The sequence below is a fragment of the Centropristis striata genome, chromosome 1 (assembly GCF_030273125.1).
Source record: "Centropristis striata isolate RG_2023a ecotype Rhode Island chromosome 1, C.striata_1.0, whole genome shotgun sequence".
Taxonomy (NCBI): domain Eukaryota; kingdom Metazoa; phylum Chordata; class Actinopteri; order Perciformes; family Serranidae; genus Centropristis; species Centropristis striata.
Genome location: NC_081517.1, coordinates 12351692 through 12377749, shown reverse-complemented (window position 1 = coordinate 12377749; position 26058 = coordinate 12351692). Strand labels below are relative to the sequence as shown.

The 26058-nt window shown below is 41.4% G+C and overlaps 1 protein-coding gene across 1 annotated transcript in view; it reads left to right on the top strand.

Annotated features, from left to right (window-relative positions):
* Positions 1 to 6309: 6309 nt before the first annotated feature.
* LOC131971662 (NACHT, LRR and PYD domains-containing protein 12-like) overlaps positions 6310 to 26058 on the top strand; it is a 32152-nt gene continuing 12403 nt past the window's right edge. The window contains exons 1-9 of the mRNA XM_059333200.1: positions 6310 to 6336; positions 9095 to 9164; positions 9357 to 9410; positions 9731 to 11477; positions 11596 to 11769; positions 12173 to 12346; positions 13041 to 13211; positions 23444 to 23617; positions 24332 to 24502. Of these exons, the coding sequence (XP_059189183.1) occupies positions 6310 to 6336; positions 9095 to 9164; positions 9357 to 9410; positions 9731 to 11477; positions 11596 to 11769; positions 12173 to 12346; positions 13041 to 13211; positions 23444 to 23617; positions 24332 to 24502 (2762 nt within the window). The remainder of the gene's footprint in view (positions 6337 to 9094; positions 9165 to 9356; positions 9411 to 9730; positions 11478 to 11595; positions 11770 to 12172; positions 12347 to 13040; positions 13212 to 23443; positions 23618 to 24331; positions 24503 to 26058) is intronic.

Genomic DNA, 26058 nt, shown 5'->3' with positions numbered 1-26058 from the left:
GACATTAAGGTTAATTGATAATTTGTTATGTTTGATCTGATTTGTTTATTAATAGTAAGAATTTTGAGTTTGGTTAATCATTATTGTGATATTGTTGTTTATCTAATTCAGACACATTTAATATAATTTAAAGAATGGATGTATGAATTGTTTGGCAAAATATTGTAATTTGTTCTCTTTTGTTTAGAACCATGGCAATCATCCTACAAGCATCCCCTTTTCCCTATTTATCCACAAAAGATAAATAAAGCAAATTAAACTAAAGCAACCCTGATTCCTGGTGGTTTGTGGCTCCAGTCAGAACTTTTAATATCCTACATAACCTAAATGTCACTACAGGAAACTGTACTTTTGATTAATCAGCTCTTGTTTGAAAAAGGATTGTTTGAACATTTTGGCAGAAATTAATCTCCATAAAACACAAGTTCGATGCTGTATATCACAGACTGGGTCCATAAAAATGCAATACTGGGGCTTACTTTTTCATGGTTTTCCTGCATTGAGCCACTGGATGCTGGATCTAATTCAGAGGAGCTCTATGGATGATCCACTTGATGATCAGTTCCAGCCATCCAGTGATGACGTCTCCTGGTTTTGTTCCTCAAGGATCATCTCTGCATAGTCCTAGTCTATAAAGAAGTCAGCAGATCAGCAAGTTATATGCTTATACAGGAAAGGAAGTGATTAATTCTACTTATTGAATTGTGTGAGGAGAAAGACAGATAAACCACATATGCTATCATATGGCAGTAAGATCAACATTTTTGGGTCATATCCAGAAAGAATGAGCTGTGCCTGCTAATTGCACCAAAATTGTGCAGCATTTGCACCCACAATCTGCCACTATCAAGCTCTCCACAGCAGACTTTCATGTATTTGTACTTTTATAGTATTTTACATCTATAACATAATCTACTGAGATTTCCCTCAAAATACGTATGTATGTGACTCGGGCAATTTTGATACATGTAAGATTAATGTCTTAGTCTTACAATTGTTTGTTACAATTGTTGTTGAGGTGTCAATGACACCTGTATGGATTTCACAAAAACATCTGTATATTCTGTTAGTTGCCCACAACTGGCTGCAGAATAACAAGGTATCTGATACCTGCGTCTCCAAACTGAGAAAGAGGCTGATGTGTGCCTTTATGCACGGCACTGAGGTAGCTTCATTACCCGACAGGATTTGGATAAACCAGACCTTATGGATAAATTCTGAGCCTCACATCTGTTATTTATTCAGTATCTACAGTAGGCTATTGATATCATGTGGCAGAAGATAAATTACCTTAACTGGCCTCTCATCTGTGTGCTCAAAGTCCGATGATGTATCAGAGAGAAGCATTACGTCTTTAGCCTTGGAGGTTGTGTAGACGCGCAGCATTCGTAGTTTAGTCTGCTCGTACAGCTGGCCCACTGTGACTTCAGGGGATACTGCACTGTGACTGTAATCACGAATAGAAAACTCGAAGTCTTCCATCGGCCCTTTGGATGAATGTCCATTTGGAAAAAACAAGGATTTGCCCGTCTTCAGCAGTTCACGCATAGTTACTGATTTCTCGACTGACAGGTGCCGTGTTCCACCTCCATTTCTTGTCCTGATTTGGTGATGAGTGCCGCTCTCAAAGTGGAGCCATCCCATTTCAACCCGCCGGTTAACTTTGGCTGCATTTTTATTGCCCAAACCGGAGCCTTCTGCGTCTCTGTTGGCAGGAGTGTTTCACTGTTCCCCTAGCCTGTCTCTTCATTTCTGCATAAGAGCGGACTTCACTGTATTTACTCCTCCTGACATTTCGTTTGTCACAGTTCTTTGACGACAAAATGCTCCGAGTGCAAGTCGGTCCCCATATCTTACGATATACTGTCCTAACTCCTCATCTGTCATAACTCCTATGACGTTGATATCGATCTGTAAGAAGCAAGGCAAACGTCAAAAAACATTTGAAAAATTACATTAACACACCAGGTAGAGAAACCAGCAACATTAGGCTAAACATGTCTATTGCTTCCTTTATCCGAATAAAGTTAACATTTATCTTCACCTTATCATCTTTGAGTTTGTCGATGACACTATCTATTATGTATATATAATATATAGGTATATTTCGCGTTTGGAGGAAAGAGAATAAATCAACTTCTGCTGCCATTCTTTGAGCAGTTTAAGCGCAGGAGGCACAACTACCCTTAATCACGCTACCTTCTGTATATTGTGCTCACGAGATAGTATCTCGTGCTCACGAGAAAAGTATCTCGTGCTCACAAGATAGTATCTCGTGCTCACGAGAAAAGTATCTCGTAAGCACGAGAAATGTTTCTCGTGCTCACGAGATACCAAAGTTTTTTTTTTATTTTCCCCATGTCCCTTTAGGGGCTCCGTACAAAATTACAAAAAAGTAATAAAAAAGCAAAAAAAGACCGTAAATTACCACAAAAAATACTAGAATGAAGACAAAGACACAACTTCACTAAAAGAAAAAGTCATAGAAGAAAAAAGACAAAAAACTACAAACAAGACAAAAAGTAACAAATAGACACAAAATAACCAAAAAAATAATATGACCAAAAAAAGATACAAAATGACCAAAGAGTCATAAAAAAGCAAAAAAGACATAAAAGACACAAAAAGTCATAAAAGAGCAACTAAAGACACAAAATGACCAAAAAAGTAATAAAAGAGAAAAAAAGGCCGTAAATTACCAAAAAAATACTAGAAAAAAGACAGTGACAAAAAAGGCAAAAAGACAAAGAAGACAAGAAATAAAAAAATGACCAAAAAGTCATAAAAAAGCAAAGGAAAGACACAAAACACACAAAAGTCATAAAAGAGCAACTAAAGACATAAAATGTCTAAAAAAAAAAAAATTCTTCTTTTCTCTTCTTTTCTTCTTTAACATATAGCACTCCTTAGCAATGACAGTTAGCTCTTAAAGTTATGTACTTACTCGATTCCTATGGTCTATGTCTAGTACCATCAGGTTGAATGCACTTATTGTAAGTCGCTTTGGACAAAAGCGTCTGCTAAATGACATGTAATGTAATGTAAAAAAATGAACAAAAATAGACAAAACGTGATGAAAAGACTCAAAATGACCAAAATAAGTAATAAAAGAGACACAAAAAGTCAATAAAGAGCAACTAAAGGTGTTTTTTAAATGTTTTATATACACTTCCATAAAAAAGAACCAGGGACGGAGCTGCTTTCTGATTGGCTGAAGAAACCCCAGTGTACACTGGAGATACTGAGGTGAGTTTAAATCCAAGAAGAAGAGTTCTAAACCACCGTTAGTCGTGTCTCCTCAGTTGTTTAGAGATGGGAAATGTAGTTCTCCTATATTTTCACTGTGTTGTTCGCTTTTCCTCCGTTGTCCAAACTTTTTTTTTTGTTTCTTGAGATTAAATGTGTTACAGGTACGGTTAATCTCGAAGTTGGTTGGCTTGCTCTCAGATTATTTTCCCTGGACTGAAACAATCATCATTACTATGTAGACATTAGAGGGAAGAACACAAATATAAGACTTTAAGACATCATACATGTGTAAAGATGACGATACAGGCAGGACTTGTACTTAGACAAGCACCATGAATAATATTTTAAAGAATGTATAGGAAATAAAAGAAAAATGGCATTCTTATACAGTAGCTTCACACATGTAGACAGGCACTCAAATAAAATGTATTTGGAAAATGTAGGGCATTAACCATATCAGCATTAAATACTTTCTAATTTCAATCACAGTTAGTTTAAACCAGAGGTCGGCAACCTTTACTAGCTAAAGAGCCATTGTTGGCCAAAAAAAGAGAAAAATATCATAATGGAGCCGCATACCTTATTTTGAGCCTTACTATGAAGATGAAACAGCCTACTAAGTCTAAATGAACCTCCCCATAATACTAACAGGTCATAATGTACTGAACATACGTAAGCTGAATAGCAAAATATCTTTCAAGTACCATTTGAGAATGCACTATTTAAGTTTGAGAGTAGGGAATGGGCTGTATGAATGTATTAATGTAATACTAGTGAATTTAATAACTTATTTGAATTATTTTTGATGATTTTTAATGATGTCTACAACGTTTCATTGTTTTTACATTATCATTAAGTGATTTTTTTTTTTTTTTTGGAACCCAGGAAGACTAGCTCATCCCAATTTGGTGACAGCTAATGCGGATCCTTTTAACAATTAAAAATAAACAATGAGCATTTATTAGTATGATTTTGTCAGAATGCAGCCAGGACCCAAGTACAAATGAGAGGCTGGACACCAAAAATATAGATATTGAGATTTGGAATTGAAGGAAAAACTCAAAACTAGACTTGATGTGGGCAAAATTCAGAGGTTAAGATGCTGAGCCGTAGACTTTATTAATCTATGGTGCACATTTTAGTTGACTAAAATGTAAAAATAACATCAAATGTAATGCTGTGTATAAGCAACACATTTTTATAATTTAGGAATACACATTGCTTTGGGCCTACACCAACAATCAATGAAAATTAAAATGTAAAGAGAATAGAAAAAAAAATTCATTGGGTGTAATTTTTTTTGTTGCAGCCACAGGGAGCCACTGCAGACTGCCTGAAGAACCCCATAAGGCTCCACAGCCGCAGGTTGCCTCCCCCTGGTTTAAACGATGGGAGAGAACTCAGTTCTTTGTGTGTCTAGTGTGTTTTAATTGTTTCATCTTCATTTTTACAGTATTCACAATTTGTATCAAGAACCACAAATCTAGAGAGAAATGCTCTCAGGTTTATAACCAAATGAATGCTGACTGATTACAGGATGTGAAGTTTTGCAATACTTTCACTTCCTCATTGCACTCTTCAAGACAAAGAGCAGGAAACAGCCTCAGATGAGCCTATAACGGGACTAACGATGGTCTGAAGCAGGTGCCTTGTTCTTTTCTTTGCATCTCAAGTCAGTTTTTAGTCGGATTTAACCGGGAAACAGCATCAAAGAGAGGTAAGATGAGAGCAGCGACTGAGGTGTCCCTGACCCTAAAGAGCTGCAGGAATTATTATTATTTAGCACCAAATGAATTGGCTCTTTGGAAACTTTATCATACCTTAAAAGTTGTGACACTTTGCACACGCGTCAGGTCTGGTGAAAATGTAGAGATTTTAGGTTAGGGGTCTTGGGAATGGATAATGGTTAACACGCAGAGACGCACCCAAAGCCTCGGAGCCACGTCCTAAAACAAACAGGAAGTCAGCCATCTCAAACTGAATGAGCAATGTTAGGGCGTTTGGGGCCATTTCCACTTCAACCTTGGTCAGTACCATCTTAAGACTTTTGAGTTTAAAAGTTATTTACAGTTTAATTTGTTATAAAAGTATGTGTGTGTAGCATGGCGGCAAATTTCAAGTACTCACTATGAACAGGGGCGCAGATGAGATTTTTGAACTGGGGGGACCAAGCTGCCAGCAAATGATTTCAACTCAATGATTTATTTTTCCACTACAAGCCTTAATCAAAATGTTTTTTTCAAACATTTTTATATGAACTGTAGTGTAAACAACAACATATTTAGATAAAAAGAAGTTTGTTAAAATTAAAATAACATTATACATAAAAATAAAAAACAACATAGAATCTATTTACCTACAGCCTAAATAGGCTTTATTTTACATTTAGCCTACTTCAGGTAAGAGTAAATGTTGTTTATTGTTGTCAGAAGCGACTACTCAACATTACAAAATGATTATCTGCCACATCTGGTAAAGTCAACAGGCAACAGGCGTGGATAGCCTACTGACATTGCTTGTTTTTTGAGCAAACGCTGTGATTGTTTTTTGATTCTTAGTTTTCATCTGTCATTAGGGGTGTTTCCATTACAGTCCAATACCCAGAATGAGGCAGGTCTCACTCGCTGAAACGCCTCTAATTTGAATATGAGCCATCCTGAGTGGTCTTTTGTCCGGACTTTTTTTGTCCCTGTCGAAGAGCAGGGCCGTTTTTCTCCCCTGAAAAAAGCCTGGTTGCTGATTGGATAGAACGCTAAGCAGGATGTGACGTAGTACTCGACGCTACAACAACACACGCCATTTGTAAAAGCCGGCAAAACCGCGTTGTCGCTATATTTAGTGACTTTTCAGAGCCCCCTAGCTACTATTTTTCAAAAAAGCGTCTACCAACAAATCTAGCAACATTTTCTTGCATTATTGGAGACTTTTGGAGACTCCTTCTTACTAAGATTAAGAACAAGTCGAAGTGGCACTTTCCTCCTGCAGCAGTCTCTCCCAGCTGCAGTCACAGAGCTGGAGGGGATGTTAACCCCTTAGCGTTCAGTCTACTACGTCAGCAAGATGGCGGTGGATGCATTGCAGCGCTTGGTGAAATACTGATACTGATATTGCTTTTTCTTCGATCATAGCGGCCCTCGCTGGCAATGAAAAAATGACATGTTTACACTTTGATGTCCTTCTTATAGAGTGTTTCCATCAATCATCAACCATTTGTCCTGTACTCTTTTAAATGCATCACTCATGCACCACCTGTTGGAATCACTTGTTGACAGAGTGCTTCACCATTTGCAATAACCAGAATAATGCGTCAGTGTTTGGCGGAGATGTGTGGAAATGCAGTATGACGCAAAGTTCATTTTCTCCTGATTTTTCCCTCAGAAAAATGCCATTTTATGTCAGAATATTCAGAGGACATATGTCATGAAAAATGGGTCCAATATTTACTTTATGACCCAGTCTTTGGGACAAAAGACTGGGTCATTATCTAATCTCACTTTCATTTAATTTCCACTTGTTCTGCTTACTTTTGTTTCCCTTTAACTTTATTTATGTAATGAGCATTCAAAATCAAATTTCGAGTTATCATCTAGTAAATAACAAATTATGACTATGCTTTCAATAATAACTGTACTGAACCAATATTTATTTGTAATACACTATGTTAAACACCAGCATCATTATTGCACTGACCCTATAATTCCCCTCAAAGTTTATGATATATTATATTTAATAGATATATTATATTTAATTAATATTAAAATAAAAAATCTAAATATTATTAACAACATCAATGATGAACCTTGAAACTATAAGAAAAGAAAACTATAGAGATCCTTCATTTAATTTTCTTGGACTGGTTTTTAATTCCAGTGTCTTTTTCAGGATAATTATTAATAAAATTAGATTAAAACATGTTTCTGTTGAATCAAACATAAAAGAGAGGTAGGAGGGCTTTTTTCAGTCCTAAGTAAGCAGCCTCCAAGAAGTCATAGTTGGAGACTGACTCACTCTTAAACTATGTTAAAAGAAATGCAGGTTTGTCCAAACTGTCAGAAGCAATTAAGTGTGATAAGAATGAGGGAAGAAACGCAAAGCGGTCTTATCGGTTCCTTATATCATCACAGACAGCTCAACTTTTTTTTTTTTAAACAGCTACTTGTAACATTAACTGTGTAATCTTTATTTTCAGGTTACTTCTCCAGTTGGAGGAGCTGGGTGAAAGTATGCAGGATGGGAAACTGCTGTAGCCGGCTTGCAGGTCTGTCAACATCACAGCAGGGTAAGATGGTGCTCCTGAACTTTCTCCAGACTGCAAGAAAATTATACTTTTCATATTTATTATCAGCAGACATATGTCAAGCAAGTCCAATCGAGTCCTTAGTTGAGGTAAGTTACAACATAAAACATAATTATTCAGCAGGTAACATTTAATGCGACATTATCGCATGACGATTTCAATTAAAATGAAATAACATTGAAACGTAATTTAACTAATAGATTATGTGTCAACATATTCGTATTGCAGAAACAGAACGTTACAATGCCAACATTTAATCTATCAAGTGGGTTGATTGGTGATTTTAATATGATCTTTTTTTTAGATTGTGTCTGAGTAACATTAGCTAACATCAGCCCTCACCAGTGTTTGGAGGGTTTCTATTAAAATGTATCATAATGCAGATTACTAAATATGCCCTAAAATTTAATTTGTAACATATTTCATGAGATTACTCCACATTCAAATAACTTTTGGAATAATCATCTGTTGTCAGCTGTGTCTCACGCTTATTTTATTCATCATGGTGTCTCTGATTGCCGATCTATTAATTTGATTATGAATTTGTTTAAATTATTTTCAAATCCAATTGATTGAGAGGGCTGTATTTGTTAATGTGCTTTAAATCCTGTTGTTGAGATTCAGGTTAATGTACGTTGTTTTTTTTTAGCACAAACAGCTGAAACATTTAAGAAAGAACCAACAGACTCCTCTCTCTCTCTCTCTCTCTCTCTCTCTCTCTCTCTCTCTCTCTCTCTCTCTCTCCTTTCTCTCTCTCTCTCTCTCTCTCTCTCAGAACTTTCTTCAGTTGAATCCCAGTCACACTGATGTGCAGTAAAATATTGCACAAACCAAAAAGCTGTTTCACTGTTACAGTAACTCCAAATCTGAAACCCACATCACTCTGGCACCCAAACCAGTTCCTTCCCCATAGACCTGTTTCATAGCTCTGCCTTTGACTGCTGCCTGTTTGGCAAAGCACCCAACCCTGAACCCAGCCCAACCCTCAACAATCATTATGAATGGTGAGCCCACAAGACACCGTGTCATTTCTTCAGGCTGAGCCCAACTGGGACTCATGGGTGTAGATCTAGCTATCAGGTGATCACCTCCCTCCCAGACCTGACCCAGGACAGAGTCCCGGTCTCCCCATTGTTGGCCTGGTTACCCAACCAGGAGCTGCTGGTCCTGACAACACAGATACCATGGTGGAAACAAAGCTTCAGAAACAGTTGACTGAAAACTCTCAGAGTTTAGATCTTCCAACTGATGAATTTGGCAGCAAATACGTCATTCAGTTTTCTACTTTGCTCACATTTTTTACTTGCAACCATTTCACGTACAATAAACATTTTTTTTTTCCTCTGTGGATCAAGAAGAGTTCAATAAATACTGTCTGGTCAGTTTAGATTCAAATGTGTCCCATGTATCACATTTTTATTTAGTTCATTTTGTTCTTGATTTTTCAGGTCTCATAAATCAGCGCTAACAAAACAGAATCTCTGAAACGAAACGCTTACACAGAGTTCACATGTTGACAACTTTGTTTATTTGTCTATTTTCAAACAGCTCAAACTCAGAGAGAAGCAGGACACCAAACAATCAGCGCCCAGTCTGGAGCTGTCGCTGTCGCACCTCAGTTAACAGATGTTAAAGCAGAGAATATAAACATCACTGTCAACAACACATATGGTAAATGCTTCCCCTCATTAAAACAAAAATCAAATAAATGCCATATTTGTGTTTCATTATGTACTGGATTGACTTGTTATCACCCAAAATGCCTTTAAATATTTAGCCTCTCAATAGATGTTGTATGTTTGTGTTTCAGTTCAGTCTCCCAGCACGACAGCCAACACTGAAGCCGTTTCTGACCAAACTGAAGGTATTGTGCTGTCTGAAGACTGTTAACATATGCAATATAATTTTTACAACCACATGATAAAAAGTTACTTTACTTCTGGTATTAAACTAAACCAGAATGAATATTATGAAAGTGTTGTGCAGATGACATGATGTCTTGCTTCGTAAATGAAAGCTGACTTGAATCTTGCTACCTTACCGTCATCTGCACATCTTGTTGGTCTATCAATCTAAAATATATTAGATGTTTTTTTAAACATTATTCTGGAGCCTGGAACGTAACACACATACCTGCTTTACTTTCAAACTATAATGTAAACATTATTTTTATTCATCTTTTAGCAAAAATCCGAAGGTGCCGAGATGCACTGAAAAGTTTCCTTGAAAATCAAACGAAGGATCTATCTCAGGGAACAAAGGACGAAGGATGTTCGACCCCTTTAAACAAGATCTATACAGAGCTTTACATCACAGGAGGAGGCAGTGGGGAGGTTCATAGTGAACATGAAGTGATCAAGTTAGAATGCAAAAGGAGTCCGAGTGAGGAGAAGAACATCCAGCTCAGTGACATTTTTAAACCTTTAGCAGAAGAAGAAAGCCCTCCTCAGAGAGTTCTGACGAAGGGAATCGCTGGCATTGGAAAGTCGGTAGCTGTGCAGAAATTCACTCAGGACTGGGCGACCGGAGAAGCCAACCAAACTACTGACTTTGTATTTCCATTCACATTCAGAGACTTGAATTTAATAAAAGAGGACTGTTCTCTTGTGTCGTTAGTAAGTTCCCATTTCGAAGAAGTGGAGGATTTGGAACCATCAGACTACAACAGTTCAAGTGTTTTGTTCATCTTTGATGGCCTTGATGAAAGCCAGTTACCTCTGGATTTCAAGAAAATTAAGAAGTGCAGAGATGTTACAAAGCTCACAACATTAGACGTCCTGCTTACAAACTTAATCTCAGGGAACCTGCTGCACAAAGCCTCGATCTGGATCACAAGTAGACCAGCTGCAGCCACTAAGATTCCTCCTGAGGTCTTCAACAGAGTGACCGAGGTACGAGGCTTCAACGATGACCAGAAGAAGGAGTACTTTCAGAAGAAAGTTACTGACAAAAACATGTCTCAGAAGATACTCAATCATCTTCAGTCAAAGCCACTGAGAAGTCTCTACATCATGTGCCACATCCCAGTCTTCTGTTGGATTTCAGCCTCGACTCTCCAGAATCTCTTAACAGAAACTCACAAAGGTGAGTTGCCCAAGACTCTGACTGAAATGTACACACACTTCCTGATCATCCAGACGGAGCTGAAACACCAGAAGGATTATGAGGAAGGTGAATCGGACAAAGAAGTCATCATGAAATTGGGAAAGCTGGCATTTGAACAGCTACAGAAGGGCAACATCATCTTCAAGAAAGAAGACATAGAAAAGTGTGAGATTGACTTGAAACAAGCTGCAGTTTTTTCAGGAGTTTGTACAGAGATCCTCAGAAAAGAGTCTGGACTTCACAAACAAGAGATTTACTCTTTCATACATTTAACTGTTCATGAGTTTCTTGCAGCTCTGTATGTCTTACAGACCTTCATCGATAGGGGAGAAAATCTGCTCACCAACCTGACAAAGAAAACACAGTTTCCTCTCTTCTCCCTACAGAAGAGCGCAGTGGATCTGGCTTTGGACAACAATCTGGGACAATGGGACTTGTTCCTTCGCTTCCTGCTCGGCCTGTCACAGGATAAAAGTCAGAAGCTTCTTCAGGAAGAATTGGAATTCAAAGGAATTCTTCAACAGAGCAACAAGAAGACAATCGACTACATTCAAGAGAAGATCAAGAAGCTGTCCAACCACGACAAGAGCATCAATCTGTTCCATTGTTTGAATGAGTTGGGTGACCGGTCTCTGGTCGAGCAAGTCCAACTTTATCTGAGCTCAGGAGATGCTAGTAAGCTGTTACCTGAACACTGGTCAGCTCTGGTCTTCCAGCTGCTCGTTTCCAATGATGACCTGGATGTCTTTGACCTGAAGAAATACCACAGATCAGATGAAGCTCTGGAGAGGCTGCTGCCAGTGCTCAAAGCATCAAAGACAGCTTTGTAAGTATCAGACCTCAAGGAACCCAACAGATCTTAATCTCCCATCTGATGTTTGAGTACAGAAGGACAGCAGAGGAATGTTTGCTCAATGTCAACAATCTTTTTTTTTTCCCTACAGGTTGAGTGACTGTTATCTCGCAGACAGAAGTTGCAGAAATATTTCATCAGTTCTCAGCTTGAAGTCTTCTGGTCTGGAGGAGTTAGACCTGAGCAGAAACAGACTGCAGGACTCTGAACTGAAGCAGCTCTCTGAAGGTCTAAAAAGTCCCGACTGCAAACTCCAAACACTCAGGTATGAACATCCAGATGTGTGTGTCTGGTGATGTATGATACCAGGAACATAGAGTAGATTTAAGAGAGACTTTGTTGATCTTCAGCCAGATGTTAAAAGATGGAATTTTCTGAGCGCTCTGTGATTTCCAGGACAGTGAGGCAGTCGTTCCCTCACATCTTGAAACGTGTCAATCAAAATCTGCAAAGCTAAAACTAAAAAATAATTAAATCCATTTTTGTGTAATTTCCTTTCATAAGTGTTGAGTCATCAGGTCAGGTGCTAGCTGAGTGAAATGACAACAGAATTAGCTGATGTATCCCTGACTCATATGTTGGAAAAGTTCAGCCACGGGGTCAGAGGTCAGGGTCTGGAGCTGCCACTGCATGTTACCTCCTATAAGTTAAACTGTTTCTCCCAACAGACTGGGTCACTGTTGGTTTACAAAGAGAGGCTTTGCCGCTCTGACTTCCAGTCTGAAGTCAAACCCCGCCCACCTGAGAGTCCTGGATCTGACAGATAATGACCTTAGAGACAGTGATGTCAGAGACCTTTGTGAGTTCTTGGCAGATCCACGTTGTCGACTGCAGACACTGAAGTGAGTATTGTGGTCATTATCACACTTTGAAGAACATTGAGATAACTTCTCACCTGATTTATTACCTCAGAAAACATTCTGGTCTCAATCTGTAGTTTCAAGTCTTCAAGACAATCTGATGTAAATGTGTAAATATTGGTCCCATTTAGAAGAAAACAGATGATAAAGCGGGGTATGATTCGGGGCGTGGCTACCTTTGATTGACAGGTGGCTAATGTAACAGGTGTGTATGAGGGGCTAACAGAGGACGACCAAGTAGATTGTTTCCGATTTGTATTTGCTCCTGCAGAACACATTAAACATTATTTGCCCTCTGACCTTTTTATCCCTCCTGCACACTTGCTCCCTCAGTAAAGCCAAACGGCACTGTCAGTTTTCTTTTTCCAAAATGCATATACATTAGTCATTTTTAATGGTACAACATGCATTCAACTCATTTAACCACTTCTAATCAGGAGTTCTTCAATTTCACAGGAAAACATTATGTCAATTAACAAATCTCTTATATGGGGAAACAACGTCACCTAGTGGCCAAAGTAATATAAAGTCTATGGGGTGGTCTGTCGGAGTGAAACTGTACCGATACATTAAAGTGTGTTATTATCTATTTAATAAATATTTTTAAATTGTATTTTATTTCTATACATTTTCAGAAAAAAGTTTGTGTAAACTGAGTTTAAATGTCTCCTTCCAGCCTGGAGTCCTGCTGGTTACCAGCAGTGAGCTGCTGGTCTTTGACCTCTGACCTCAGAGCCTCCTCTGCTCTCAAAGAGCTCGACCTGAGCCGGAACTACCTGGAGGACCAGGGGGTGGAGCTGCTTTCTGATTGGCTGAAGAAACCCCAGTGTACACTGGAGATACTGAGGTAGGACTTCTCAATGTTTTTGTTTTTTAACATCAAACCTCAGATAGATTATTTTCTGTAATTATTTCCTCCCTAAACACCAGCTCTGTGAAATATTATCTATGGAGTTTATTATTAAATTTTCATGTCCTTGTTAGTCACACTCAACCTTCAAACTGCCAACATGGTCCAGTTTGTTGTTTGGCTCTTCTGAAGAAGCAGATGTACATTTAAGTGGGATACAGATGTTACAGTTCAGTTAGCAGCCAGAAGGTCAAACATAGCCATGAATAAACTGAGTATTATCCTGCTTGAAGGAGAAACAAAGAAACATTTCAACAGTTTGTTGAATGTGAAATGTGTGTTGCTTATTGTCAGATGTTCATACTGACTTCACTTTCATGTCTGTAGCTAAATAAAAAGCTGAAATCTGCTCTTAGCATGACATCTAGAAACAGGAAAACAGCGAGTCTGGCTCCATCCAAAGGGAACAAAATCCACTGACAAGTGGTTTGTTTAATCTGTACTTAAACAAAGATTCAAGGTGACGATTTACCGTTTAATATGTGGTTATGTGCTGAAGGAGACCTTCAGCTTGACTTATAATCGGCCGGGGGTTAACAGGAGTCTCACTGTTGTTTTGATATCTCCTCTGTTGGATATGATCAGACTTTATTGTGCTTTATATTCCACACAGTAACTGTTTTTACATTCTTTCATTTAGCGACGATGAGCTATACACATAGCTTTATAGAACTGGAGTTACATAAGGTAACCCATAATTATTTCACTGTTTCGTCAAAGAACTGCAGCGTCACACCTTTGTAGATGTTTGTTGGTGAAAAGGAGGAAAGTCACTTTAACTTCTTTAACTTCACTCTCAACAAACCCCAGCGGCATCACAAACATGTGAGGGAAAACATTACTGTTCTTTCTTTCCTGTGGTGGTGTCTCTGGTGACTTCAAAGCCCAACATGTGATGAAGAGTGTTGGTGTGTACGTAGAAACTACAAACCCAGCAAGTACTGGGGAGAAACATGTCGGTGACCAGGCATCAACTTTTGGTCGCCAAACGTGAAATCATCGATTTTCGTCACCTTATATTGTGATTTTTATTAATCATTATACCATGAAGTTATACATCAGCTTAATAATGAAAATATGATATTAAATAATAACATCTTTACAACAATCAAACTAAACTTAATTTGAATCTCAAGTGTTTTGTACCAGGAGAGCAGCTGTTGTTATGTTCCCTTACAGATCCTTCAGCAATATTTAAATATCACTAATGCAACATATATTATAATAGCAATGGTTTATATGCTTTAGTAACGTGGCGCCCGGTGGCGCCCCCTGCCTGCAGCATGTCACAGTTTTTGACAGTGTGCTGAACTGTTGTTCTTGTCAAGATACTGTGGCTGGTAGTTACTCCGACACCTTTCACCTGGAGACCGGGGTTTGAGATGTGTCTATCTCAATCTGATCTAATAACTTGATCAGACTCTTGATTCTGTGGTCAAAGTTTGACTCAATTTTTAATTTAATTTTCTTTCCTTTTTCAGCAGTCCATCAAGTCTTGATGAGTAAAGATCAACAGATTGCTGGTTTTATGTGCTGACAGCTGTCATTTACATTTTCATTAAAAAGACTGTCTACATTGTATCAAGTGTGATATAACTACTACATGTTGGTTTGAATGTACCGCCCTGATTCCATAAGGTAAAAATTGAAACTAAAAGTACTGTAGTGGCATGATCAAAACAAATTAAGTGACACTAGTCAGCGGGGGTCTGATCTCCGATGCGTGTCCACAAACCAACAAGCAATGCTTCCGTCTCAGTCATTTTTTTTTATTTCATACAATTTGTTCAGAAGGTCACACACTCGCACCATGAGCTGTGCATGCGGCCCCTAGACCAATAGAATTTCATCAATTAGGTATGTTAATCAGAGACACAGAAGCCGGCTCTCCTCAGTTGAGTTGCTGTCGTTCCAGGGTACACTACCATTAGAGCTACACTTTCATTACAGTTAATAGCTCATCATCTGGATTCCACCTCATTTCATACTTGGATTATATTTTCTTTATTTCCTTTCATATCTGTGTGCGTCCTTTAGAGGTGAGTGCAGTGTTTCTGCAGTTTGTTTCTGTGTGTTTTGTAGCCCTATTTTAATTCATACTCTTATTCATATGTCATGTGTATATTGTTCAGTTTATTTTCATGTTCATAGTCAATATATTCATACTTTATGTCGGACTTTTCCTCCTCGTTAGATTGTACCGCGAGCGCTCAGGCCTCAGTTAGGGACCGTCGCCTAATTACTTGTTCAGTGTGTGTATAATAGGCCTATGCAGTGCCGCTTTTCAGTTCAAATACGTAAAATATTGACGGTCCCCTATTCATTTCATGCTCCTCTTTATAATCATTCATTGTAGTTCAGTTCTGTCATCATATGTAATTTCAAACTCATTTATATTATATCATATTGTTTATTCATTACTGTTTCACATGTTTAACTTTTATATTTGTTTACATATTTATTTTCTCTTTTCAGTTACCACACACACACACAACAACAATATCTGTAAATGCATCATATCTCATTCTAAATAAATGGATCAGAAAGAATGATCAAAGAGTGAGAGAGTGTTATTGGACCGGCCAGATTACCAGCATCATACATCTGTTCTAACAGGACAAACTGTGGAGGTGTACAGCCAAATTCATCATTTCAATTGACAAGGGTTTACATGTAGGTGATTAGTAACCAACACCTCTTTTATATGGTCCTTCGAGCCGGATGTACAGTATCCACAGCATATGATGGCATTCCCTGGTAATACTCGTCCTCGCCGTGATGTTCGCCCACCTCGTTACCTCGACGATTTCCTGGTGCAGCTTCCAAGACGACACCTACCTCATTCAAACACACTCTATGATCACTCCACCGAGGGAGATAGCCAGTATCATCCTCCATCTACATTCACACCTCATGGACAGACATCTCAGAGCCTCGCATCAGAAGCGGTCCTGTCAGCCCTGAGAGACATGAGAGAGGACAATAACCAGCTCAGGCAAGAGATGCAGACACTCTTCAGTGCTCTCAAACCACAACCATCAGCTGCATCTCAGCCATTCACTTCCCGTTATGATGGTTTTCATCAAAGGCAGCCCCAGTTTGAGGACATCGGTGCTTCCTTCACGAGGGCCCCTGCTCCAGACTACGTCTCAAGTCCACTGTTACATGTCAGACAGCCGCCTGCTAGATCAGAGAATGACATACAGGATTTGCCATGGCCAGATTCATCTCCACAGTATCCACTTCAAGCTGGTGAGCCATTTCCTCCGCCGCCACCGCCAGTGTCATACCTCCCTCCTGACAGCTCTGCACCTCAGGACTCATTCATGCAGACGTCACATCATCAGTATCATCAACCTCCATATGTTACTGAGCTGAATCCTCATTTCAAGGACATGAACATAAACTATGATCATGCTTCTCGAGCACCTTCAGTGCTCACACCAGACTACGCTGAGCCATACACTCTTCCTCGTGGCCAATCATCTCGCTTCCATCACTCATCAGGTGACCCACCACAATGGCCACTTGCAGACTCAAGAGAAAGGAGCTACAATCAACCACGCTCTCCAGCTCATCAGGAGATGACCTATCAAGGCCCAAAGCCTCACATCCCACACTTCACGGATGACGACCCCCGTCAGTTTGCTCGCTTGAAGATAGCGCTTGACAACATCCTACCTGATGATGCTACTGAGCGTTTTAAATACCAGATCCTTGTCGACCATCTAAAGCTGGAAGACGCACTCCTCATTGCTGACTCCTACAGCAATAGTCGGTGTCCCTACAGCAACACTATGGCTTCACTGACAGAGCTGTATGGCCAGCCTCACAAATTAGCCTTACAGCGTATCACTGAGGTCCTGGCTGAGCCTGCAGTCAAGAGTGGTGATGGAAGAGGATTCCGGCTGTTTGCACTAAAAGTGAGAGCACTATTAGGAATGCTAGATCAACTGGGGAAAGAAGGGAGAACAGAGCTGGAATGTGGATCACATATCTCACGCCTTCTGTCCAAGCTGCCACATGACCTCAGAGCACAATTCAAGCGCTTCATCAATCCTATTCGCACCCCCATCCCGACTTTGCTTGACTTTTCTGAATGGTTGGAATATGAGGTTCGCATTCAAGATGATGATGTACCGTCACATCCCTCTCGACCATCCAAAGATTCGCAACGTGACCACCAGAGAGGTCTCAAAGTCAGACAGAAGTCTGCAGCTCATTCCACCACAGTGCTGCTTGGATGCGACCCACCAGCCAAAGAATCAGAACCCTCTTCACAATCAAGGTCCCAGATCAATCAACCAGAAAAGCCCAAGAAGTATTGCCCCTTCTGTGATAATATCCAGCATTACTTCAATCAGTGCTCAGAATTCAAGAAATTCACAAAAGAGCAGAAAGTAGCTTGGATCAAGACTAATAAACGGTGCTGGAGATGTGGAAGAGAGCATCAAGCAGCACAGTGCTATCTCAAAGCTAAATGCCAGCAATGCAACCAAGTTCATTTGGAAGTACTACATGATGTTAATTCATCAGCACCTGTCAGACCAGAGAGGTCAGCCCCAGGACCGATGCAGCCAGTGACATACTACCTAAATCCCTCATTGAGGACCAGCTGTGTGCTGCTGAAGATGGTTAAAGTGCTCCTCTACAATGGCAAAAGGAGGATCGAAACATATGCCATTCTTGATGATGGATCAGAGCGCACCATTCTTCTCCACAGTGCAGCTCAGGAGCTGGGCCTTCAGGGTCCAAGCGAGGACCTTGCCCTCAGAACGATTCGTCAAGACATCAGTACAGTTCCAGGAAGGTCAGTCTCCTTCTCCGTGTCATCCGCAATTCACCCTCAAAAACAGTTCAGAATACACGGAGCATTCACCTCCTTTGATCTTGGCCTTTCCAAACATTCTCATCCTGTCAACACTCTGCAGAAGGTGTACCGTCATCTCAGAGGTCTGCCCCTCCACTCATTCAATCAAGCACAACCGCTGCTGCTCATTGGCTCTGACTATCCTCATCTCCTCAGTCCAGTCGAGCCTGTGCACTTAGGACCTCCAGGTGGACCAGCTGCACTCAAGACACTACTTGGTTGGACTCTTCAAGGTCCTGCCAAAGTCCTTAAGCACCAGTCCTCCACTCCACAGTGCTTGCTTATTAACACCTTGACTCCATCTGCCGAACTCCTCAGTCATGTGACCAGACTGTGGCAGATGGATGTTCTGCCGTATCAGAATGAGAAGCACATCACACGGTCAAAACAAGACACAGCAGCAGTCAGCATGCTTGAAGAGAAAACCATCAGAGTGGAAGTAGATGGCGTTCAAAGATATGCTACCCCCCTGTTATGGAAAGAGGATGTTCCCCCGCTCAACGCACCAAAGGAGTCGGTGCTGGGTCTTCTGCGTGGGACTGAGAAACGCCTCTCAAAAGATCCTGTTAAAGCTGATACCTACACCAAGGAGATAAAGAAGTTGTTGGATGCTGGTTACATTAAGAAACTCACCTCAGCTGAATTGCAAGCCAGCATCAACTCCTGGTACATACCTCATCATATGGTTCGGCATAACGGGAAGGATCGCATCGTGTTCAATTGTTCATTCACACATCAGGGCGCCAGCTTGAATGAACATCTTCTTCCAGGACCGACCCTAGGGTCTACGCTGCTTGGCGTGCTGCTCCGCTTCAGAGAATATCCCATTGCAGTGAGTAGTGATATAAAAGGGATGTTTCACCAGGTCCGCCTCGTGCCTGAGGACAAACCATTCCTTCGATTTCTCTGGCGAGATAAAGCTCACAGCACATCACCTGATGTTTATGAATGGCAGGTGCTGCCATTCGGCACGACATGCAGCCCCTGCTGTGCCACATTCGCCCTCCAGAAGCATGTATTGGATCACAGTAGTCCAGGTGAAGGTACTCGTCATTCAGTTGAGAACTGCTTCCATGTTGACAACCTCCTGCAGAGCTTCACTTCCATATCAGAAGCAGAACAAATTGTCAAGCAACTGCAGCAACTTCTCCTCACAGGCGGGTTCGAGCTACGCCAGTGGGCTACTAATATCCCAGAAGTCATCAGTCACCTGCCGCCTGAAGTTAAATCAGATAGCAGCGAACTCTGGCTATCTCCAGATGGGACTGATACACCAGAGCGGGCTTTAGGACTACTATGGCATTGTACATCTGACACCATCACCTACCAGCTACGCCACACTGAGAACCGTGAGCCCACGATGCATAGCATCTATCGAGTCTTGGCCAGGCAGTATGACCCCCTTGGACTGCTCATCCCGTATACCACCCGAGCCAAAATGCTGGTGCAGAGTCTCTGGAGTAAGAAAAGAGATTGGGATGACCCACAACTGCCAACTGATCTACTGCAGCTGTGGCATGCATGGGAGGATGAACTTCATCAACTCCCTGCCATCTCACTTCCAAGATGTTATGTGAGCCCAGAGACTGACTTCTCAACCTGCACTCAGAGTATTCACATCTTTTCGGATGCATCAGAGAAAGCATATGGGGCTGTAGCCTACCTCCGGACGGTGGATCATGCAGGTTCAATCCAAGTAGCGTTCGTAGCTGCAAGATCCAGAGTGGCTCCAGTTCGTCAGCAATCAATCCCGAGGCTAGAACTCTGTGCTGCTCACACTGGTGCCCAGCTTGCTGCTGTTCTGAAGAAGGAACTCACCCTTCCTACCATGAGCATCACCTATTGGACTGACTCCACCACAGTCCTCACCTGGCTGCAGTCACAGTCTTGCCGCTATAAAGTATTCGTTGGTACCAGAGTGGCAGACATTCAGGAGATGACTGAGGGCAGTGCATGGCGATATGTCAACTCAAGAGACAACCCTGCTGATGACATAACTCGGGGATTGCATCTATCACAGTTCATTGGCCACAATCGATGGAGCCACGGACCTGCATTCCTGCATCAAGATGAAGCATCTTGGCCTGTAACTCCAGACATTTCCTCATCTGATGATCCAGCTGAACTTCGGAAGATCAGCTTCTGTGGAAACATCTCTGTGATATCTGATCCCTGTCTGCCTGATATCAGCACCTTCGACAACTTCAGTGAGCTGCTTGAGGCTTCAGTTCGGGCACGTCATGGGGTGGCTAGGACCTCAGATCCAACAGCAGAGGATTACAAGCAAGCTGAAATAGCTCTATTCAGGAGAGTACAGAGAGACTGCTTTCCAGATGAATTTGACCTCCTGGCATCTCAGAAATCTGTGCCAACCAACAGCAGACTACTCACCTTGGCTCCAGAGTATGACCAAGAATCCTTGTTGATCCGCGTGGGAGGACGGCTCCGCAGATGTGATTCCCTCTGCCAAGACACTCTACATCTAGTCGTGCTTGATCCACATCATCACATCACCAAGCTGATAATTAAGGACTTTGATGGACGACTTGCCCATCCAGGACCTGAGAGAGTCTTTGCCGAGCTACGCAGACGTTTCTGGATTCTTCGTGGCAGAGAGGCTGTTCGCAAACATCAATACAGCTGTCCAGAATGCAGGAAATGGCGTAGCAACCCAATCATCCCTAAAATGGCCAACCTTCCACCCTCCAGCTTACGGCTTCATCGCCCAGCATTCTACTCATCAGGGGTGGACTGTTTCGGACCATATCTCATCAAGATTGGACGGCGAACAGAGAAACGATGGGGCATAGTGTTCAAATGCCTGACAACCCATGCCGTGCACCTTGATCTTCTAGCCAGTATGGACACTGACTCATTCCTGATGGGACTCCGACGCTTCATCGCAAGACGAGGAAAACCATATGAGTTACTCTCAGACCAGGGAACTACCTTCAAGGGTGGCAGCTCAGAACTAAAGGAGGCATTCAACTCACTCACCCCATCTCTACAGTCACAACTTGCAGGTCAACAGATTAATTTCCGATTCAATCCTCCGTATGCTCCACACTTTGGAGGTTCCTGGGAGCGTGAGATCCGCACCATCAAGTCTGCCCTACACACCACGCTCGGATCTCAGGCTGTCACAGAGGAAGTCCTGAGAACAATACTCATTGAGGTTGAGAGCATTGTCAACTCCAAGCCCCTGGGTTACACTTCTTCTGATATTGCAGACCCAGATCCGATTACTCCCAACATGTTGCTGATGGGGCGGCCTGACCCATCTACACCACAAGTCATCTACTCAGACACAGAGCTCCTCAGCCATCGCAGATGGAAACAGTGTCAAGCTTTGGCTGAACAATTCTGGATCCACTTTATCAGGAACTATCTACCTTCTCTACAGACCCGTTCTAAATGGCAACAGGAAAGGGATGATCTCACTGTTGGCACAATCGTCCTTATCGTCGACCAGCAGCTCCCACGTGCTATGTGGCCAGTTGGGAAGGTTACGGCTGTCATTCCTGGTGTTGATGGTAGAGTGCGAATTGCCAAGATCCAGGTAAAAGACAAGTCCTACACAAGACCAGTTGCCCGGCTCATCAGACTCCCAGCACTCCCACAAGACACTCCTGTTTGACCTTCAACTGATTCAATTTTGCTCCACAAAATTGGGGGCGGCTGTTCAGAAGGTCACACACTCGCACCATGAGCTGTGCATGCGGCCCCTAGACCAATAGAATTTCATCAATTAGGTATGTTAATCAGAGACACAGAAGCCGGCTCTCCTCAGTTGAGTTGCTGTAGTTCCAGGGTACACTACCATTAGAGCTACACTTTCATTACAGTTCATAGCTCATCATCTGGATTCCACCTCATTTCATACTTGGATTATATTTTCTTTATTTCCTTTCATATCTGTGTGCGTCCTTTAGAGGTGAGTGCAGTGTTTCTGCAGTTTGTTTCTGTGTGTTTTGTAGCCCTATTTTAATTCATACTCTTATTCATATGTCATGTGTATATTGTTCAGTTTATTTTCATGTTCATAGTCAATATATTCATACTTTATGTCGGACTTTTCCTCCTCGTTAGATTGTACCGCGAGCGCTCAGGCCTCAGTTAGGGACCGTCGCCTAATTACTTGTTCAGTGTGTGTATAATAGGCCTATGCAGTGCCGCTTTTCAGTTCAAATACGTAAAATATTGACGGTCCCTTATTCATTTCATGCTCCTCTTTATAATCATTCATTGTAGTTCAGTTCTGTCATCATATGTAATTTCAAACTCATTTATATTATATCATATTGTTTATTCATTACTGTTTCACATGTTTAACTTTTATATTTGTTTACATATTTATTTTCTCTTTTCAGTTACCACACACACACACAACAACAATATCTGTAAATGCATCATATCTCATTCTAAATAAATGGATCAGAAAGAATGATCAAAGAGTGTGAGAGTGTTATTGGACCGGCCAGATTACCAGCATCATACATCTGTTCTAACAGGACAAACTGTGGAGGTGTACAGCCAAATTCATCATTTCAATTGACAAGGGTTTACATGTAGGTGATTAGTAACCAACACCTCTTTTATACAATTCTTCATATCTTTAACATTGTTTTAACTCACGATCAAAAGATGTGGCGTGACGCTCCCGCTGATTCTGAACCAAACTCAATTAATCAATACTCAACTTAAATCACCTGTGCTTCACTCTCAGGCTGCGTCCGCCGTCCCCTTTATCCCCACCCATAAGCGCCTCAGAAAACAAATGAAATCAAGCGGCCTCTACAAGTACATTTAGAAATATTAATGAAATAATATTTATACAGAACTTGTCTGAAATGTTAATATGCTTCATGTTTCATACACATGTATTTTAAAAAATATATTTATTTTTACCTAAACAATGAACCCTCTTAGATGTGCGTAGTGTTCTGACACATCTCAAACCCCGGTCTCCAGGTGAAAGGTGTCGGAGTAACCACCCAGCCACAGTATCTTGACAAGAACAACAGTTCAGCACACTGTCAAAAACTGTGACATGCTGCAGGCAGGGGGCGCCACCGGGCGCCACGTTACTAAAGTGCATGTGACAGTTATAAAAACATTTCAGTCATGTCACCTCCCGGCCTCCATAGTTCATAATGTAATTGATGAATTTTTAATTTTAGATCATTTATTGTTAGTTAGACTCAGACTGCAGCTGCAGCTCAGCCACGGGGTCAGAGGTCAGGGTCTGGAGCTGCCACTGCATGTTACCTCCTATAAGTTAAACTGTTTCTCCCAACAGACTTGCTGGCTGTGAGTTTACAAAGAGAGGCTTTGCTGCTCTGACTTCCAGTCTGAAGTCAAACCCCGCCCACCTGAGAGTCCTGGATCTGACAGATAATGGCCTTAGAGACAGTGATGTCAGAGACCTTTGTGAGTTCTTGGCAAATCCACGTTGTCGACTGCAGACACTGAAGTGAGTATTGTGGTCATTATCACACTTTGAAGAACATTGAGATGACTTCTCACCTGATTTATTACCTCAGAAAACATTCTGGTCTCAATCTGTAGTTTCAAGTCTTCAAGACAATCTGATGTAAATGTGTAAATATTGGTCCCATTTAGAAGAAAACAGATGATAAAGCAGGGTATGATTCGGGGCGTGGCTACCTTTGATTGACAGGTGGCTAATGTAACAGGTGTGTATGAGGAGCTAACAGAGGACGACCAAGTAGATTGTTTCCGATTTGTATTTGCTCCTGCAGAAGACATTAAACATTATTTTCCCTCTGACCTTTTTATCCCTCCTGCACACTTGCTCCCTCAGTAAAGCCAAACGGCACTGTCAGTTTTCTTTTTCCAAAATGCATATACATTAGTCATTTTTAATAGTACAACATGCATTCAACTCATTTAACCACTTCTAATCAGGAGTTCTTCAATTTCACAGGAAAACATTATGTCAATTAACAAATCTCTTATATGGGGAAACAACGTCACCTAGTGGCCAAACTAATATAAAGTCTATGGGGTGGTCTGTCGGAGTGAAACGGTACCGCTACATTATAGTGTGTTATTATCTATTTAATAAATATTTTTAAATTGTATTTTATTTTTATACATTTTCAGAAAAAAGTTTGAACCAATGAAAACTCTGATGTGTAAACTGAGTTTAAATGTCTCCTTCCAGCCTGAAGTCCTGCAGGTTGCCAGCAGAGAGCTGGCGGTCTTTGACCTCTGACCTCAGAGCCTCCTCTGCTCTCAAACAGCTCGACCTGAGTCAGAACCACCTGGAGGACCAGGGGCTGGAGCTGCTTTCTGATTGGCTGAAGAAACCCCAGTGTATACTGGAGATACTGAGGTAGGACTTCTCAATGTTTTTGTTTTTTAACATCAAACCTCAGATAGATTATTTTCTGTAATAATTTCCTCCCTAAACACCAGCTCTGTGAAATATTATCTATGGAGTTTATTATTAAATTTTCATGTCCTTGTTAGTCACACTCAACCTTCAAACTGCCAACATGTTCCAGTTTGTTGTTTGGCTCTTCTCAAGAAGCAGATGTACATTTAAGTGGGATACAGATGTTACAGTTCAGTTAGCAGCTAGAAGGTCAAATATAGCCATGAATAAACTGAGTATTATTCTGCATGAAGGAGAAACAAAGAAACATTTCAACAGTTTGTTGAATGTGAAATGTGTCTTGCTTATTGTCAGATGTTCAGACTGACGTCACTTTCATGTCTGTAGCTAAATAAAAAGCTGAAATCTGATCTTAGCATGACATCTAGAAACAGGAAAACAGCGAGTCTGGCTCCATCCAAAGGGAACAAAATCTTCTGACAAGTGGTGTAAGAGCAGATTTAATGTTGATTGTTGTGTGTATCATGAACCCTTTGGGGGCTCGTCAGGTGTTTTCCAACCGGAAGGGGAAAAACAGTTTTTGACCGCTATATGTTACGCTGCGGTGCGCGGCGCTCGTTATGCTTCGCGCAGATGTATGTATAGAGATGGTGTGATTGAAGTATGAGATGTGAAATAAATGGACCTGTTTTGCATCTAAACTAAAAATCAACTGGACTCTTATTCATCATTTATGGCCAAGTAAAAGCGTGTCAATTAATTTTCCTGTTGAAATGCCTCAGTGGCTTAAAGCATTGGCTTAGCTTCTACATTCAAAGTCAAAAACTGTCTGAAAGGTCCACAACAGTTACTGGAGTGGCAAGTTGGACCTTTGTTTCGTGTGTTGGTGTTAAACGTGAAGAAAAGGCTGGAAGTTGGACTTTTGTTGCGTTTTGCGAACTTTTGTTCACGAGGAACGAGAGCCAGGTGGCCGACTGGAAACGCCGGTGAGGAGAGAGGATCGCGAGGAGGAGCGAGTGAGGAGAGAGCCACGAGGAGGACGCGCTTCCGCAGCTCACCTGCCGACTGGACACGCCGGTGAGGAGAGCCAACTGGAGGAGGTGCGGGCGAGGAGACGCCGGTCGGGACGACGCGTTTCAGCTGCTTACCTGCCGACGAGGACACGCCGGCGTGGGGGAGCTGTCGAGGAGACGCCGGTGAGAACGCCAAACTTCACATGGCCACAGCCTTCAGTAATAGGTAAGGTAGCGCTACCACTAATAAGAGATGGCCATCTAAATCTAAGTGTGCACACGTATGGGCGTAATCCCAATGCATTGGTTGCTGAAGTGGAAAGACATTTGACTGTTTGACTGACATGTTGTGACTGTCGGACTTTAAATGGAGGACTTGGGGTCTAATGTGGACACATCGTCGGGTGTCCGTGCGCCAGTTGCTGCCGGCAAACCGGACTCTGTGGCCGCCAGCAGTAGCGACACACGGACAAGCCAACGAGTGGTCAAACTTTCTGTTAAAGGGCTCGCAGACAAGATCGAGCGATTACAACATGTTCA